This window comes from Arachis duranensis, chromosome 8, assembly GCF_000817695.3.
Source record: "Arachis duranensis cultivar V14167 chromosome 8, aradu.V14167.gnm2.J7QH, whole genome shotgun sequence".
Taxonomy (NCBI): Eukaryota; Viridiplantae; Streptophyta; class Magnoliopsida; order Fabales; family Fabaceae; genus Arachis; species Arachis duranensis.
The window spans coordinates 35,254,965-35,273,666 of NC_029779.3; the positions used below are offsets into that span (position 1 = coordinate 35,254,965).

The 18,702-nt window shown below is 31.0% G+C and overlaps 2 protein-coding genes across 2 annotated transcripts in view; one reads left to right on the forward strand and one right to left on the reverse strand.

Annotated features, from left to right (window-relative positions):
• Positions 1–10,042: 10,042 nt before the first annotated feature.
• LOC107462314 (uncharacterized) lies at positions 10,043–10,693 on the reverse strand. The gene has a single exon (XM_016080890.1). The coding sequence runs from the start codon at positions 10,691–10,693 to the stop codon at positions 10,043–10,045; it is 651 nt and encodes a 216-aa protein (XP_015936376.1).
• Positions 10,694–13,774: 3,081 nt separating this feature from the next.
• LOC107462316 ((-)-germacrene D synthase-like) overlaps positions 13,775–18,702 on the forward strand; it is an 11,936-nt gene continuing 7,008 nt past the window's right edge. Inside the window, exons 1-2 of the mRNA XM_016080891.3 lie at positions 13,775–14,192; positions 18,036–18,157. Of these exons, the coding sequence (XP_015936377.3) occupies positions 13,775–14,192; positions 18,036–18,157 (540 nt within the window). The remainder of the gene's footprint in view (positions 14,193–18,035; positions 18,158–18,702) is intronic.

Consider the following 18,702-nt stretch of genomic DNA (forward strand, 5'->3'; position numbering starts at 1 on the left):
CTCTGAAGGTGGAACAGTTTTTTTTATTGAAAGTGAGTTAGTTTTTAAATTGAGTACGTAGTAGTAGCAGTTTTTTTATGTGTTAAAATATGTCGGGAGTTGATAGTGAATCAGTTTAATACTCTATTGTGGATAAATTCTTTTCTTGATAAAAAAAATAAAAATAAAAAAGATGGAAAATGTAGTAACAGTTTGTTATATTGAATCCAGTGTTTAACAAAAAAATAAACAGGGGATAAAATAATAAAAAAAATTGAATACCAAATTTTTTTTATTCCCATTATACATTGGTATAGTTCATTATATATTGGTATAGTCCATTACATATTGTATTGGTATAGATTTAAATAATAAGTATACTTTTATATGTAAGTTTTTTAAAAAATAAATATTGGACATAAAAAATATATAAACTATGTGTTGTAGATTTAATTATTCCAATGACTTTAGTTAATAATAATTTATTTTTCTTTATAATTTAAATACTATTGTCCTATTAAAATAAATTAATAAAATAATTATATTTTATATACTATCATTTATTATACTATAATGATATATTAATCACTTATATACTATTGTATTATGTGTTATTATGTATAAAAAATACAAATAAAAAATAATAAATAATTAATATTTTGTTGACGTAATTTTATTTATATCATTATTATGATTATAGTATAACGTTATTTATATTAATTATTTATATTTTAATAATTTTTAAAAAATATTATAAAAAATTAAAGATAAAAATATAATTAATAAATCTAATTTTAAAATATCATGTATCATAGGTATGTAGTGTCAGTTTTCTTTATTAGAAGTGATTCAGTTTTTAAATTCTGTTGTAGATAAACCTATTTTATAATAAAAAAAGAAACAGGAATAAGAGAAAGAAGAAAGAATTGGATACTAAACCTATGTATTCCCATTATGTATTGTTATAGATATACAATCATCTTTGTAAGGTTTTATAGTGGTTCAAAAGAAAAATGTCTCCAAGTCATCAATTGTTGAAGCACCAAAATGCTATGTGCCACCGGTGTCTTGATGAAGCTTCTTAAGACTGCAGTTTATCTTCTTGTAAGTCTCATTACTTTTCACCGTCTTACCATTCAGTTAACTTGTCTCAATCCTTCTCTCTATAGGTTACTTTCAATTTGAATGCCTAAATTTTATTTAATTGTTGACATAGTGATTTTAAGAACAATTGACCTTATAATGAAGAGATGAATGCATTGGGGTTATTTTGATTGGTCATTAAAGTTAAGTGAAGTACTTTCTGAGAAAGATCATGTAGGGACATGGCTTTTTTTTTGTGCTCAGACTAGAATGTGGTAGTGTCATTGTGTATTAGAAGTTTTATTCAATTTATTTATGATAAATAAACTCTCAATAATGTTAACCTACAATAATATAGCTGTTTGTAGCTGCCAATTATTGGTTTATTAGTAATCAGTAATTTAGTAATTCTCGACATCTATAGTGAAGACTTTTGTGACATCCCACCTTCTTTAAAAGCATTCAATTAGAAAAAAAAATGGATGCATGTGGCTGGCAATGGTTGCATTTAGTTTTGTGTTAAAATATCTCCATTAGGAGTCAGGAGATTCGAAAAACTTGCTGTGAGCTCTTAGATTTAAAGGATGCTATGGAGAACTTCTGTGGCAAAATGCATTCCAAGTTCTTGGCTTTCCTAAGGTAAAGGTAAACAATATATATTCGTCATTCCCATTTAAGCGGGTAGCATTTATATGCTTTCAAATGCCAAGAAATTAACCAATCAGGATTGCCATTTTTCTATATATATATATATGTGTGTATTGTGTGTATAGTTTTTTAATTGAGTACGAACATAATTTCAGAGGTATAAGACATTTTCCTTTGTTATTGATTTTGTAGGATATGTGAGGAGGTTGTAGAAGTGAAGCATGAATTAATTGAGCAGAAAAAGTATATCTTAGCTCAAGGTATTCTTGTACAATACTTAATGACTGGTGTCAGCGGTGAATTGGAAGAGTGGAATAAGTCGAGTCGCGATCTTGCTGAAATTCAATCATTGCCACATAAGTATATGTTGTTAGTCCATCATGTTGTGGGTTTAGGTTTATGTCTTAATTTATCAACTTTTGAGCCAGGTGTGTTATACTGTGTGATTAGGTGATAAATTAGCTCTTACATATATCTTGGATGAATTGAAATTATTGAGATAAGAGTTGAATTACTTGATTAATGTAAACTAGATGCTAGCTTCTAAGATATTATTTGATAGTGAATTAATATGGTTGCTGAATTTTCTATTGAGTTCTTGATATTGAGCATTGAGGCTATAATAAAATGTTTTGGAAAGATGGTGGTAGTTTTAACCTAGCATAAGTATTTAAAAATAATAAATGGTTAAATTACACAGTTGGTCTTTACAGATTTTTGCATTTTCAGTGAAATTACAAATTGGTCCCTACACTTTAAAAGTTTATAATTAGGTCTCTAAAGAGAATTAAAATTCGCAATTTAGTTTCTGTTGTTCAAAAAATGTTTTATTTAACAGAATATTTTCAGCATATTTTCTATTTTAAACATGTGAGATGCACATGTTTGACAATAGGGACCAATTTACAATTTTAGTGAAAGTATGGAGAGCAACTGTGTAATTTAATTATTTGAAAATGACCAAAAACTCCTTAGGCTATCTGAACTCACCCCCACCCTACCCCTCCCCAACTCTCTCACTCTCACTTTCTCACTTTCCAAAATGACATCCCAACTCAAGCGCTCTCTGTCTCTCACTTCAGATCACCATCTCCGCGCCAGATCTACTGCATTTGTGCTCACGAGTCGGGTCTCGCCTCCTTCCTCCATCTCTCCTCTCTCATCTGGCGACTTTTTCTTCTCTTCCAATCCCAATACTGAAAACCGAAAAATCGAAGAGAACAATTCCAATCCCAAACATGTTCAAAGCGAACAATTCAATATCTAAAAAAATAACAACAAATCAACATAAAAATAGCAACTCAATTTATCAGTGGATCTGGCGCAGCGATGGAGGCGCGTGAGAGGCACGGCGATGGTGAGCCGAGGTGAGAGACAGAGAGCGCTCAGGTTGGGGTGCTATTTTCGAAAGTGAGAAAATCAAAGTGAGAGATCTGGGGAGGGACGGGGTGGGTTTAGATAGCCTAGGAAGTTTTTGGTCATTTTCAAATAGTTAAATTACACGGTTGGTCCCCATACTTTCACTAAAATTATAAATTGGTCCCTAATGTCAAACATGTGCAGCTCACATACTTAAAATAGAGAATATACTGAGAATATTATGTTAAATCAAACATGTTTTGAATGGTAGGAACTAAATTACAAATTTTAATTCTCTTTAGGAACCCAATTACAAATTTTTAAAGTATATGGATAAATTTGTAATTTCGCGAAAAGTATAGGGACCAATTGTGTAATTTAACCATAATAAATCGGACACTAGAGATATTGTGATGGTTTAAAATAGTCATTAAATAAAGAAAAAAGATGTTGCAGGAATTAAAAACTTAGTGATGGTTTCAAACCGCCACTGAATATATTGTGATAGTATAAAAGGTCACTAAATATAGGAAAACGTTATCATAGGAATAAATAACTTAATGACAGTTTCATACCACCGCTAAATATATTGTGATGCTTTAAAACAGTCACAAAATATAAGAAAAAACTGTCACATGATTTAAAAACTTAGAGACGATTTCATACTGTCGCTTAATATAACATAAAACGCTTATACAAGTGTTACAAATTAGTGACGATTTTTTACTTCCAAAATTGTCACAAACAACTTAGTGACTTTCTTTACCAACGGTGATCTAAAACTATTGCTATGTCACCTGGCGACCTTCAAATTGGTGGCACTTTCTTAACTGTCGCGAAAAAATTTAGTGATGGTTAAAACTGTCACTAAGCATTAAAAAAAGGGTCGCAAAAATGTTGTTTTGTTGTAGTGCTTGGCCTGCAAATTAAACAAATTCCTCAAGGCATCTTTGTGCACCAAGTAAAATATGCAAAGGAGCTAGTCAAAAAATTTGGATTGGAAAACTAGAAGCCTATGGACACTCCTATGCATCCAAACATCAAAAAGAAAAAGCACGAACATGACAAGGATGTGGATAAGTCACAGTATAAAGGAATGATTAGGTCTTTGATGTACTTAGCCTTATTATGTCCTGACCTCATTCAAGGTGTGGGTTTATGTTCAAGATTTCAGTCTCAATTGAAAGAATTCCACCTTGCTACAGTACAAAGAATAATTCAATATGTTCATGGAACAACTAAATATAATTTATGGTATCCTAAAATTGATTCTTTCAATCCTATTGCTTTTAGTGATGCTGATTTTACAAGTGATAGAGTAGATAGTGAATCACAAGTGGCATATGTTATTTTCTAGGCAAATCTCTCAATGCTCGGTGTAAAGAAGCAAGCTACTATCGAGGCCAAATACATAGCAACATTCTTCTACTGCTCTTAGGTTCTATGGTTGGAAACTCAACTAATTGATTATAAGATTAAGGTTGAAATATTCTCCTTATGTGCAATAATATGAGTGTCATTAACATTTCAAAAAATCTAATTTTGTACTCTCGGACTAAAAATATTGAAGTGAAATATCACTCAATACGTGAATATATACAAAAATAAAATATTAATGTTTAGTTCATTAAAATCAAATGATCAATTGCTAATATTTTTACTAAACTCTTAACTGATGATAGGGTGTATAAATTAAGAACTGCTTTGGATATTTTAAGTAATGCTTATTTATGTTGATTGAATTGACGATATCTTTTGAGTTTTTGTCCTGTCCTGCAGAACATGATAACATATTCTAGACAAATGATGAACAAATTCAAATTTTTAAACTGCCACCTTTATATTTTTCTTGATTAATTTTGTGATCTCAACATTTTTTTCAAAAATATTCTCTTCCTAAATGAAAATAGATTTTAATCAATTATTTTTTGTATTAATCATTCTATTTATTTTAAAAATCTTTCCTAAAATTCCTTTTCAAATTAATTTTAAGATTTTTCCTATTTGAAAGGAATTTTATTTTATTCCTGCATTAAATATAAAACCTCTTGTCTTTCACAAATATTTTCATAACTATTATTTTTTCAGCATTGATCACCACCATTCTACATTCCTCTCACACACATTTTATATAACCAGTCTAGTATAAAGTTAAAATGGCATGAAGAAAGATAATCGTTAGAAGAGGAGGATATTACTCATACCCTCAAACACACCTTTCTCAACCATCTATCATCTATCTGTACCATCTTTCCTGACATCACTTCTCTATCACCACCATACCATATCACTTAACCTCCTACCACTACTGCATTTAGGACGAGAACTAAGACCTCCACTCGTCACTTCGTTGCTGCCTCCCCAAAACCCAGTTCTTCACGCCCTAACTCTTCGTGAGGCAAGAGGCCAATCACTGAGGAAGAAGAAACCTGTGAAGCTTCTCCTCCTCCTTCTAAAATCCGTGGTATGGATTCTCATTTCTCTCTTCATCCCATTGTTGAGCCATGATTGCATGACGATATAGCCTCCAAATCTGAATATGCCAAGATTTTAAAAGAGAATTTTGATTCCAATAAGTTTTTGAACTTAACAAATTGGCATTTCTTTCAAAATGGCATTATTGATAGTCCATAGTTACTCCAAAATTGGCTTCACTCGAAACCTTAGCTGAGAAAGGTTTGGATTTTACTCAAACCGTTAGTCGATGATGGCTGCCTTTGTTCGCTATTTGCGACAAAGTGTATCCTAATTTGGTGAGGAAATTTTATTCAAATATGAAACATGAAGATGCCAAGGTGGTTTTGTATGGGAAAAGCAAAATCATAGTTCTTAATAAGGAACACATTTGAGAAATATTAGGATATTAAGGTATTGGAATCGATGTTTTTGCTTTTGGAAAGTGGGATCCTGACCTCTATGTTAGCATAAACACTACCTTTATGATCATCTGTGAACAAGTAACTCTTTGTTTCGGCCTAACACCCACTCGTAAAATCCTTAGCCTAGTTAACGCCAAACCCCATTTCATCATCACACTTTATCCTACCTCAAAGTGGCTCCTTATAATGTGTGACTTTTTGCAATACTCTGGTGTTGTATGCTCTCATTAAGGAATTCACATCTCTTTTGTATACTTGATGATGAGGCATATGTATGAATGTGTGAAAAGTGAGAAAAAATCTACTTTGCTTTATGTCCTTTTTTTTACAAAATTTTTTGCATACTTTAATGTTGATTTATTTGCTGAAATTGCCGAGGAGCATAACTCATTCTTAAAAGGAGGTGGTGCAATGAGAAGAACCAGTGTACAATACACCACCATTATGTTGGAAAATAAAAGAACAAGGCACACACACTCACGAAGAATATAAAATGAAGAGGAATGTATTGAATGTATTTGTGTGTTGTTATTTATAAAATGATTACATATGTATTTATATTTTTCTTTGACATCTAAACTTAATACATCCTAATAAACAAATGGTTTAAATTAAAATTAAATATAGACAACTTATTCAAACTGTGGTTTCTATTCATTTTTAAATTCTAACCATCAAGTTTATTTTTAATATTCTCCCTTAAACTTGATAATTTTTCGACTTCAATCATAATCCTTAACTTTTGAAAAGCATCATATTTAAGAGGTTTTGTGAAAATGTCAGCAACTTGATCAAGTGATTTCACATACTCAACCTCCACATGCATGTTCTCAATACATTGTCAAATGAAATGATACTTTATTTCTATGTACTTGCTTCTGTCATGAAACACTAGATTCTTTACCAGGGCAATCGCTGACTTATTGTCCATCATGATCTTGGTGGATTCAACTTGCTCAAAATGAAGTTCCTTCAATAGTATCTTCAGCCAAATTGTATGACATGCACAGGCAGTTGCAGCAACATATTTAGCTTCACAAGTTGAAAGAGTGACTATAGGTTGTTTCTTTGAATACCAAAAATTGCATTATTTCCTAAAAAGAAAACAAAGTCAGTAGTACTCTTCCTATCATCAATATCCCCAGCATAATCACTATCACAATAGCCCATTAATTTGAAATCATTTGAAGCTGAATAAAACATGCCATACTCAAGAGTGCCTCTAAGATAGCGAAGAATTCTCTTGGCTGCCTTCATATGGGTTTCTGTTGGATTCTCCATGTAATGACTAATTAACCCAACTGAAAATAAAATGTCAGGTCTAGTACAGGTCAAATACCTTAAACTCCCTACGAGACTTCTGAATAATGTTTGATCAACTTTTCTTACACCTTCTTCTTCTTTGAAAAGTTTGACTCCACACTCCATAGGTGTATTGGTAGGATTGCAGTCTAGCATGTTGAGTTTATTCAATAGCTCTCTTGTATAAGCCTGTTGTTAGATGAAAATTCCATCCTCCATTTGTTTCACTTCAATTTCCAAATAATAAGACATTAGTCTCATATCACTCATCTCAAATTCTTGAGCCATTACCTTCCTAAATTCTTCAAACATTATTTGATTATTTCCTGTGAATATAAGGTCATCCACATAGAGACAAACAAATAACAAATTTCCTCTTTCTTCTTTCACATAGAGTGCATATTCATGAATGCACTTAGTGAAACCATTATCTTAAAAATACATATCAAGACGATCATTCCAAGCTCTTGGAGCTTGCTTCAGTCCATATAAGGCCTTTTTAAGTCTTAAAATTTTATCTTCACAACCCTCAACAATAAAATCCAAAGGTTGTTTAATATAAACTTCTTCCAGAAGATTACCATTCAGAAAAGCAGACTTCACATCCATTTGGTGAATTTTCCAGTTGTTCTGTACTGCAAGTGACAGTAATAGCCTTATCGTCTCCAAGCGAGCAACTGGAGCAAACACCTCATCATAATCTATTCCTTGCTTCTGCTTATACCCTTTTGCAACGAGTCTTGCCTTATACCTTTCTACATCACCTTTAGAGTTCTTCTTAACTCTGTAAACCTATTTGACTCCAATAGCCTGATGACCACTTGGAAGTGATGCAAGTTCCCAAGTGTTGTTCTTCTCAGTTGCTTGAATTTTTTCCTCCATAGCTTGTATCCATTTCTCATCTTTGACATCTTCTTTAAAACTTAAAGGCTCATCATTGGAGAGTAAACATAATAAATTTTCATCCTCTAGCTTTTATGTTTGCTTATAGAGATCAGAGAGACTTTGATATCTATGAGGGCCTTCGCTTGAACTAGAGGATGGAGAAGATGATGATGATGCTAGTGGGATTAATGCTGGTGTTGAAGGATCGATTTTGCCTTGCACTTCTTATATCGGGGCTTCTTTTTTCTCAAAGTAAGTCAGAAAATCATAAGTGACTTCATTTTGTGTACTCCAGTCCCACTTTGCATTTTCTTCAAATTCAACATATCTGCTTATTATTACTTTATCATTGATGGGATTGAAGAATTTGTAGCCTTTAGTATTCTCCTCTTAACCAATAAATACAAGCTTTTGACTCCTATCATCAAGCTTCGATCTTTCTTGCTCAAGAATTTGGACATATGCAATAGATCCAAATACTCTTAAATGTGATACATTAGGCTTCAAACCACTCCATGCTTCTTGAGGTGTTATATCTCTCAAACTCTTGGTAGGTGAGCGGTTTGAGAGATAAACTGCACATGCAACTGCTTCTTCCCATAACTCTGTTGGTAATGACTTACTTTTTAACATCGTTCTTGCCATATTTAGAATTGTCCTATTCTTTCTTTCAGCAACCCCATTTTGTTGAGGCGATCTAGGAACAGTTAGGGGATGTCGAATACCATGATTTTCACAAAACATCTTGAATTCATTTGAAGTGAATTCTCCACCTCCGTCAGTTCTGAGAGCTTTTATCTCATAGCCACCTTCTTTTTCAACGAGAGCTTTAAACTTCTTGAAAGCTTCAAATGCTTCGCTCTTTTGTTTCAAGAAATAAACCCATGTTTTTCTTGAATAATCATCAATGAAAATAAAAAATAGGTGCTTTTACCAAGTGACAAAGGCTTGATAGGTCTACAAACATTCGCATGGATAAGCTAAGGTGGTTTGGTAGCTATTGATTTGGACTGCTTTGGAAAACTCTTTGTTGAATGTTTTCCAAGTAAGCAAGCTTCACATAACTGATGAGGATGATCAATTGTTGAAATTCCTTTTACCATCTTCTTTGTTCCCAATTCTTTGAGCCCACCAAAATTTAAATGTCCATATCTCATATGCCAAATCCATGGTGGATCTTCAATACATGACTTCAAATATATAGCTCCACCACTTCTCATGTTTAACAAGAACATACGATTTCTTGTCATAAAAACTTTAGTAATAAGATTTCCATTTTTATCTCTAAGCCAAAGATAGCGACCTTCCATGACTATCTTGCAACCATTCTCCATAAGTTGCCCAATACTCAAGATATTATTCTTCATCTTTGGGATGTAATAAACATTGGTAAGAATCTTATGACTTTCATTCTTCAGCTCGAATAGAATCGTCTCTTTGCCATTGATCTCTACTTTTGATTCATCACCAAAATGCATGTGTCCTTTTACGTTGGTGTCGAGTGCTACAAATTTACTCCTATCACTTGTCATATGGTTGCTAATTCCATTGTCAAGATACTATGTACTATCTTCAGAATTTTGATCTTTCTTGAGCGTAAGGAATAATGTTGGTTCTTCAACATCTTCACTGTGCACAACAAGTTTATTTTCTTCTTCTTTGGATGTCTGACACTCCCAAGAATAATGTCCATTCTTTCCACATGAATAGCATCCAATGTGTCTTTTGTCAACTGTTCTTCCTCTTCCACGACCTCGAAAAAAATTTTGATTTATTTTCTATTGAGAGTAATTTTTCTTATCTCTTCCTCTTCCGTAACCACGTCCTCGTCCTCGTCCGCGGCCTCGACCTCGTTCTTGTCTTCCATTTCCGTTGGTTTCTCCTCTAGCATTCCACGAAAGTTTTGCCTATAAAACATGCTCCACATGTTCTTGCTTGCCTTTATCCATTCTTTCTTCATGGGCCCGTAAGGAACCATTCAAATGATCAATGGACATCGTATCCAAATCTTTGGACTCATCAATAGCTACCACCACATGGTAAAATTTTGAGTTGAGAGAATGAAAGATTTTTTCAACAACACGAACATCTTCTAATTTTTCTTCAAGCCTTTTCATTTGGTGCACTACCGTCAAAACTTTGGTGAAATAATTTGAAATGGATTCAGTTTCTTTCATCATTAGAGACTCAAACTCAGCCCTTAGAGTTTGAAGACGAACCTTCTTCACCTTTTCAACTCTTATGACAAAATTTTGAAGAGTATTCCAAACTTTCTTTGCATTGGTTATATCAGCAATCTTCTCAAACATATCATCATCCAAGTCTTGATAAATGATAGTAAGTGCACATTGATCTTTCTTTCTTTTATTTTCTAATTCTTCCTTCTGAGCTTCTGTTAGCTTGTTCACATTCTCTGGTTCTACATAGCCTTTCTCAACCATCTCCCATACTCCTTGAGCACCGAGAATTGCTTTCATTCGGGCTGTCCAATTATCATAGTTGAGCTTAGATAATTGTGGGCATTGAAAAGATAAAGTAGTTCCTTTTGACGAAGACATTTTATAAGTAGCTCTGATACCATTTTGTTGGAAAATAAAAGAACAAGGCACACACACTCACGAAGAATATAAAATGAAGAGAAATGTATTGAATGTATTTGTGTGTTATTATTTATGAAATGATTACATTTGTATTTATACTTTTCTTTGACGTTTAAACTTAATACATCCTAATAGACAAATGATTTAAATTAAAACTAAATATCGACAACTTATTTAAACTGTGATTTCTATTCATTCTTAAATTTTAATCATCAAGTTTATTTTTAATACGTTGAACCTTCTAAGAATTTTCGGATGCTGGAATCTCCCACCGATCCGAAAAAAGAAAAACAAGGGTTCCAAAACCAAGGTTCTTTTGTCAAAGATGTGATCCATGAGGTCTCTAACCTTGCTGATTTGATGATAATGCACAAAATGCAAAGGAGAGACGAAACTGACCTTGAATTGAAGATTAGAAAATCTAAGCAAAGGATCGGTATTGTTGAGCAATACGTTAAGGAGCTTGATGACTTTTCTATTTCTCTGAGGAAGAAGAAGAAGCAAAAGGATCAACTGGTGGATCTGATTTTGATGCCTAAATGATATTTTTGCTGCTATTATTCTCATGAAACATTTTGAAGTTTTATCTCCTAACTGTTTATTTTGCTGCACTATTATGCATAATTGTAATCGCTATTAACCACCTTTATTATGAACTGCTAGAACTTTTTTTTGGATGCATGTACCTTTTTTTTATTTCCCTCCTTGATGGCAAAAGGGAAAAAATTAAAGAGAATTAACTTTTATGATTTATGTCTTAAGGACTGTATTATGCATAGACTTGTTTTCGATGTTTTTGGTATCCCTTGCTTTGGTATTAGTTTTAATTGCTCTGATATTTGCTCTGATATGTATTTTTCTTGTGCTCTGGTACCTTATATTATAAGCATCATATTTTGTCTAGTATATCTTTGCTATGTGTATGTTGTTTTAGTATATGATTAGGAACCAAAGCTTTGTGCTCTTATTCTTAATTGATAGATGCTCATAACTAGGGCGAGCTTGCAGAAAATTTAGGAAAGTCATTTCTATATTCTCTCCTTAATCTAATTTTAGTCATGTTTGCAATTAAAGGATAGATTGTTGAGTTAATAATTGATTAACTACTTTGTGATTACAAACATAATTAATAATATCCTATTATACTTATTTTCTTTATAACATTGTAAGTATTAATGTATTTGCATCAAAGATCACAATCAAACAATCTATGATTCAAGCAAAAAGCAGCACATGATTGATTTAATTATAAGCAAGAATCAAATTATATATGAAAAAGAAGCTGCTGCACGTTGGGAAGAAAGCAAAAAAGAAAAGATTTCCCCTATAATGCCAACGGCTACTACCACTCAAGGTGCAAACGTTAACTTGATCAAAAGAGAAATTATTTTAATATTGAAGAAGAGATTTCAAGCTCTATATATAAAGTTTTCATTAGAGAAAAAGGCAACCAATTTGTGTATATTTCAAATCATATAAACAATCTTTTATTTCTTTGTTATTTGAGTGTGTTTTTATTTTTCTTTTGTCTATATTCTACCTTACTTTAAAAGATATAAAAGATAAAGAGAGTAGTGTACACAAAAGTTATTTTGAACTTTGAGTGTTTTATTTCGAAAATGTATTGGATTATAGTGCATTTGGTTCTCTTTAATTAGGTTGGGTTAGCACCTAAGTGAATTACTAAACTTGAGATAGCTTAAGTAGTTTATAAGAGTGAGTCTCTTGGAATTGATGTTTATAATCCTTATTGATTATAATGGAAATTCTACTATTGTTGTGGTGATAACTGGATGTAGGTTACATTATACTTCGTGGCCGAATTAAGATATATCATGGTGTTACTTTTTTTAAACTCAGCAACTTCTTATTTCGCTATATTCTGCAACAGTAAAATGAGACAAAAACAAAAATAATCTTCTTGTTTCAATGTATTGCACAATCTATTTTATTAGGCATTAAAAGTGATTTCTGGATTCAATTCTCTTCTCAAACTAATTTTTTTAATTTTAAAATCAGAATTTTTTGAAAAATTATTATACATGTAATAATGTTGATAGAAATTGAATTTACATCTTCTTTTTTAGTAATTCAAAAATAGATTTTATTATGATTTTGTTGTTTTTAATTTTAATATGAATTTATTTTGTAGATTCTATTTTATTAATATATTTATGAACTATAAAATAATTAAATATTATGTTTGAATGAAAAAGTTAATTTGCCGTGGTCGGATTAAATGGAACTGATTATAGAAATTTAGAGTGCGGATAGATTTAAAGTTGAGAAATTCTTAATTAAAGGCTTTTTTACCTAAATGTACATGTAAAATACTTTGATTCCCAAAATGAGCATGGTTTGAAATTTTTCTAAAAATGCGCACTTTCATTTCTTGTACGACGTTCGTGAAATGGATTTCAACATCATTTCACCCAAGGTGTCCACGAAACGGGCAAACGATATCAGGTTCACCTAGCACGAAATGGCTAGCCCATTTCCTTGATGGCAGCAGCGAAATGAAAGGAACAACTCAGGGACGCTAGGCACGAAATGGGGGCATTGCGGAGGTGAGTTGGGCACTCCATGTCTCTTGTACCGCATACGAAATGTGACAAATCTGTGTGTACCACACACGAATTAGAACAACGGCTAGGTTATAAAAACCCTTCTCCTGTAGAACTAAAGCCACATTTCCAATTCTCAATTCTTCTACCATTCCTTCCTCTCCGAAAATTTCATTTTCATAGAAACTGCTTTCACCAATTTTTTGGTGTGATAATGGCATCTGAACACATTTATGTGGTCATATATCCTAACGAAAAAATTTCGTATACAGTCGAAGGAGTGACCTTTATGTGTGATGACCCAGTTTGGATAACCATTTCCCCACAATCGTGTCTGCAACAACTAAAAAATATGATTATGATGAACACTGGGTTGATTGGAAAAAAGGAGATCAGTACACTGATTTACAGGATGCCAGTTGTGGTAGCAAATTCGTTTGCATATTAAAAAATGCATATTAAATCTGACCAATACATGTCGATGATGTTTTCGTATCATCGTAGCATTGGAAACATCTATTCGATGGAACTTTGTGTGAAACTCCATGATGTGGGGGGCAGTTTATCTAGTTCAAATAACATGGAGGAAACGCGAAATTCCGGTGCTGGTGAAGGCATTCCATTTTCAGAGATTGGTAGGGCTCGCAGTCCGTCCTTCAATGCCTTCGTGGCCCCTGCCCAGAATGCAGAAATTCCTGACCAACGTCCATCCCTCACTGTCCATGTTGCATATCCAGAAGGAATGGCCGACGGGTTGGCTGACTCCTCTGAGGAAGAAGAGATTGAGGATGATAGCGGAGAGGAAGCAGAAGTTGTTCCAGAAACCCAACCGCTTGAGGGCGAAAGGGTCATTCCAACTCGTGTCGAACCGATAAATGTGGCAAGGGTTGGAGGTCTTTCCAGCAGCACCCCTGACCACTACCTGCACCTGAGCAGAAATGTGAAATTCATCCAACCTATTAAGGTTTTCTTCCACATTAATTCCACTTCCACTCATTTTTATGAATTAAAAAAATATTCCTCCAGCACAAAAACTTTTTTTACCCCACCAACAAACACAACTATCCCATAAACCCTACTACTTTTCTTCTGTTTTCTACCCTTCGAATTGGTCCCTCTCTTCATCTCCCTTTTATATTACTTCATCCACAAGAGTACAATAAATTACCTCCCAATCCACCTACTGCATACTCATGCGGAAACTGTAATACTGGGGGTTGCTGCCTTCACTGCCTGCCTAGCCATTTTGTGTCTGCCACACGTGAGGAGTGCCATTTCGTGTGTGCCTCCCATGACTTGGCCATTTCGTGCTCGTCATACAAAAAATGGACCATTTCGTGTGTGTCATAGGTGAGATGATCAATTTTGTGTGTGCCATAGCTGAGGTGATCTATTTCGTGGTTGAGACAATTAAAATGGTTTGTGTCAGTCGCCAGAAGCTATTTCGCAAGCATCCTCCATGATATATCTCCTATTTTCATTTCGTGTGTGTTCCTTACGAGTTGACAGTGCGTATTTGAGGATGAATTTCAAACTGTGCGCATTTTGAAAATTAAAGTATTTTACATGCGCATTTAAATAAAAAAACTCTTAATCTATGAATAAGGGTAAAGTTAAATTTTAAAAAAAATTTAAACATAAGTAGAATTAAAATAAAATCTAAATCTTTCCGTATCCTATCTATTGTCAGTCCTAATTATTTCATGTACTTTTTCTATTCCGATATTATTAATTAAATTAAAGAATTGCAGCTTGCACTCCATGAATTACACCATGTGTGTAAGCGGAAAATTTGTTATTTGTCCGTCTCTTTCCCCAGCCCAACCAACAAATAAACAATTTAGTTGTTCCTTTTAAGCTATTCTTTTAAAAAAATGATCATGGATGTACATTAAAATTAATTAAAAAATTAATTATCAGTATAAAATATACTATTTTTTTTATCTTAGTACTTTTATAAAAGTTTAGTTAATATATCATTAATAATAGTGATTTTAATATATACTTTTATGATACATGTTAGTTAAACTAAAAAATAAATACTTAGTAATAATGATGCGTGAAATAAGTTGATTTTAATTTGTAGCACGTGCCTTAATGTAGCCGGCGGCTGGACCACTCTAATTCACCTTTGGAATGGACAGTAGAATTAACTCACATTTTTATTTTTAATATAGGATTAATAATGATATTTTTTTAAATTAAAAAATGCTGCAGTATTTTTTTTAAAATGTAGAATGATTTAATTTAGGAAGTAAAAATTAGATCGTTTGATTTTTAAGAAGTTCATAAATTGAACTAATTTTTAAGTACAAAAATCAGACAGTTCAATTTTTATATTCGGACCCTTCTATTTATGTTTAACAAATTGAAAAATTTTTTAGAATACACAAATCGGACGGTCCGATTTGTGTACCTCAAAATTTTTTAATTTTTTAAATACAAATTGAAGGGTCCGATTTATATACCTCCTATAATTTTAAAAAATACCAAAAATTACAATATTAAAATATATCACTCATTCTACTTCCATATATAAATTTTTTAGTCTAGAATAACTCTAGTAAAATATTTTTAGATATTATTTTTTATATTTACAGTAATAGAATTAATTTAAAATTAAAATTTATATTAGACATAATATTTGAAGTGAGATTAATATTAATTAAAAAAAGATCTATCATTTTAAATAAAGATCAAATTAAACATTGTTAATTGTACAATTTATTAAATAAAATAATTTAAAATATAATATAAAATTTAAATTGGATTAACGTTAAACATTAAAATAATAAATTTTGTATCAAATTTTTAATCAATTTTTAAAATATATAATTTTAATATTTCACAAATATTTATATAATATTTTATAGAATCTAAAATAAAATTAAACTAAACTTAAACTCAACTCCTTTGCATGCATAAATCATATTCTAGATAGGGACCATACCGTAGCTTTCATTAATTAGAGGTTTAATATCATTTTATAATTGACAACAAAGTATTGGTTTAGATGTCAAATTTTATTCGTCATCACATTAAATCCAGTACTAAACTTCCGTTTGTCATTTTTAATAACCTTAAAAGTTAAAATCGTCCTAAGGTTATGCATACCTACGCCTTATTCTTTATGAAATCACAAACATACGAATGGATTATTAAGGCATGACTCGAATTAGATTAGATGGATGGTTAGCTCATTCATTTGTTTAAATACGTGTTGAAATTTTAATTTTAGTTTTGTATATGTAATAATTTATTGTCCTATAACATATTTTTAATAGAACTTCTTCAACCTATTATGAATTAGTCTTTCACAAAAAATACTGCAAATATATATATATATATATATATATATATATAGAAAAAGACATGAATGGTAGCCTAGCTACTACAGTACCTATATGATTAAAGTATTATATACTCTATTTCATGATAATAATGAAGCTAGGTTCATAAATGATAATTCTAGATATTTATTTAAACAGAAATTATAATTAAATTTATTGGAATTAAAATGTTTTGAAGTTTTAAATTGACAAATATTTTTAGACTGATGAGCAATAAACTAATAATTAAACTATTTTAATTTGTATCTTCGTCTATTTTCGTATAATCTCGATTAGCTATAACTTGGAATTTTATTTCTATTATTGTATAAGAACTTTGTTGACTGTTTAATTTAAATAGTAAATTTTATATATTAAAGTAAGTAATGATAGATGAAAATTGAGAATGGAAAAGGAATATCGGGTTCATTTAGTAAGATTGAGAGAAGTACCTTTTTTTAAAAAAATGTACAAGTAGAAAAAAAATTTATTTTACATTTACGCATATTTATTGAAGTATATTTTATTAGAATCAGAAAAAGTAAATTATTTGTATATAAAAAGTATCTAACTAATAATTTTAATAAAGTTATAATTATGGTCATATATATATGGAACGCAAAAATTATTTTACACATTCTATGAAATCTTTTATATTATTTATATATTTATTTTAATAAAATAAAATAGTTGCATAGGTTATTAGCAAAGAATAAATATATTATATTTTTAAAACTTTAATTAAAATTATTTTGTTTTCATAATAATATTAAATATATACAATACACATTTTTATACACGCATACTTGTTTATACACAAACTAACACAATTTTTCTTGAAAAAGTGAAATTAATTCATTTTTGCTTCTATTTTTTTAAGAAGAAAAAAAAACAAACAACTCAAACAATAAAATAAGTATTTTTTTTTAAAAAGTAATTTTGTTATAAAAGTACAAATAAATGAGCTCATTAACTAGCTTAGTTTTAATTTGTTGTAAAATCAAATATAGATAATATTGATCAATTCTAATAAAATGTCAAACTACGAAGAATAAGAAACAAAGTTCTTAGTTTAGAGTTAAAATAATTTTAAAATAATTATTCAGACTTTTTTTATTTATCTACTTGTTTTTTTTTTTTTTTAAAAAGTGATGGAGCACGGGGGTAGCAAACTATGCAGGCTGCAGCTCATCCCCTCATCAATTTTGGGGGTTGCATTACTTGCATAATAAATTGTTGCCATTGTTAGCATTTTAACCAATGCTTTGTTGCCAACTATGGAAGGTATTAAACCTTCTAATTAGTGAAATTACATCTATATATAGTGATTGGTTCTTAACTCCTTAGCATACATCGGTCCATTGCCCAGTACCATACATATCAAAAACACCACAATGTCTCTTTCAGCTTCAGTTCCAGTGATGACTTCGAGTCAACCTGCCTCTTCTAACTCAAAGCGACACTCTGCAAATTTTGCTCCTAGCATCTGGCACGATACTTTCTTGAAATATGCTGATTCTGAATTTTTGGTATATATCTTATTTAATTTTGTATGATGAAATATCAGTATATTGTTAAACTTATACATATATTATCGTGGTAATTTTTGAATTATTACGTATATATATATATATTCAAAATACGGATAGTATATATCTGATCACTTCTACGCCAGAGACTCAAAATAATGCTCGAGTAAGTGTTGTAATGTGTAAATTGGATAAATTATAAGTAGTTTTAAGTCAAGTTGCTTTAACAAGAATGATAGTTGTATATGATGGGATCCCAAAGTTGTATAAAAGAAATTATCTATATTATTGTATTTCTAATATGCAAATGCAACCCCAGAATTTCCCATAACTTTTTGTATATATTTGACATATGTTTTTTATGAGTTTAATTTTCATATATTTAAAATATTTTGTATAGTCGTGTGATTATATTTATTTTTTAATAATTATATATGCAGTTAATAAAAATAGTAGTTATTTTTTATGATATTGTGTTATGTAATTATATGTATGTATAAAGCTGTTTTATACTGACAGTGCATTAAAATTAAATTCATGTTTTG

Excerpts from the sequence above, each read along its gene's own strand:
- LOC107462314 (XM_016080890.1), bottom strand. The coding sequence starts at position 10,693 with ATGTCTTCGTCAAAAGGAACTACTTTATCTTTTCAATGCCCACAATTA.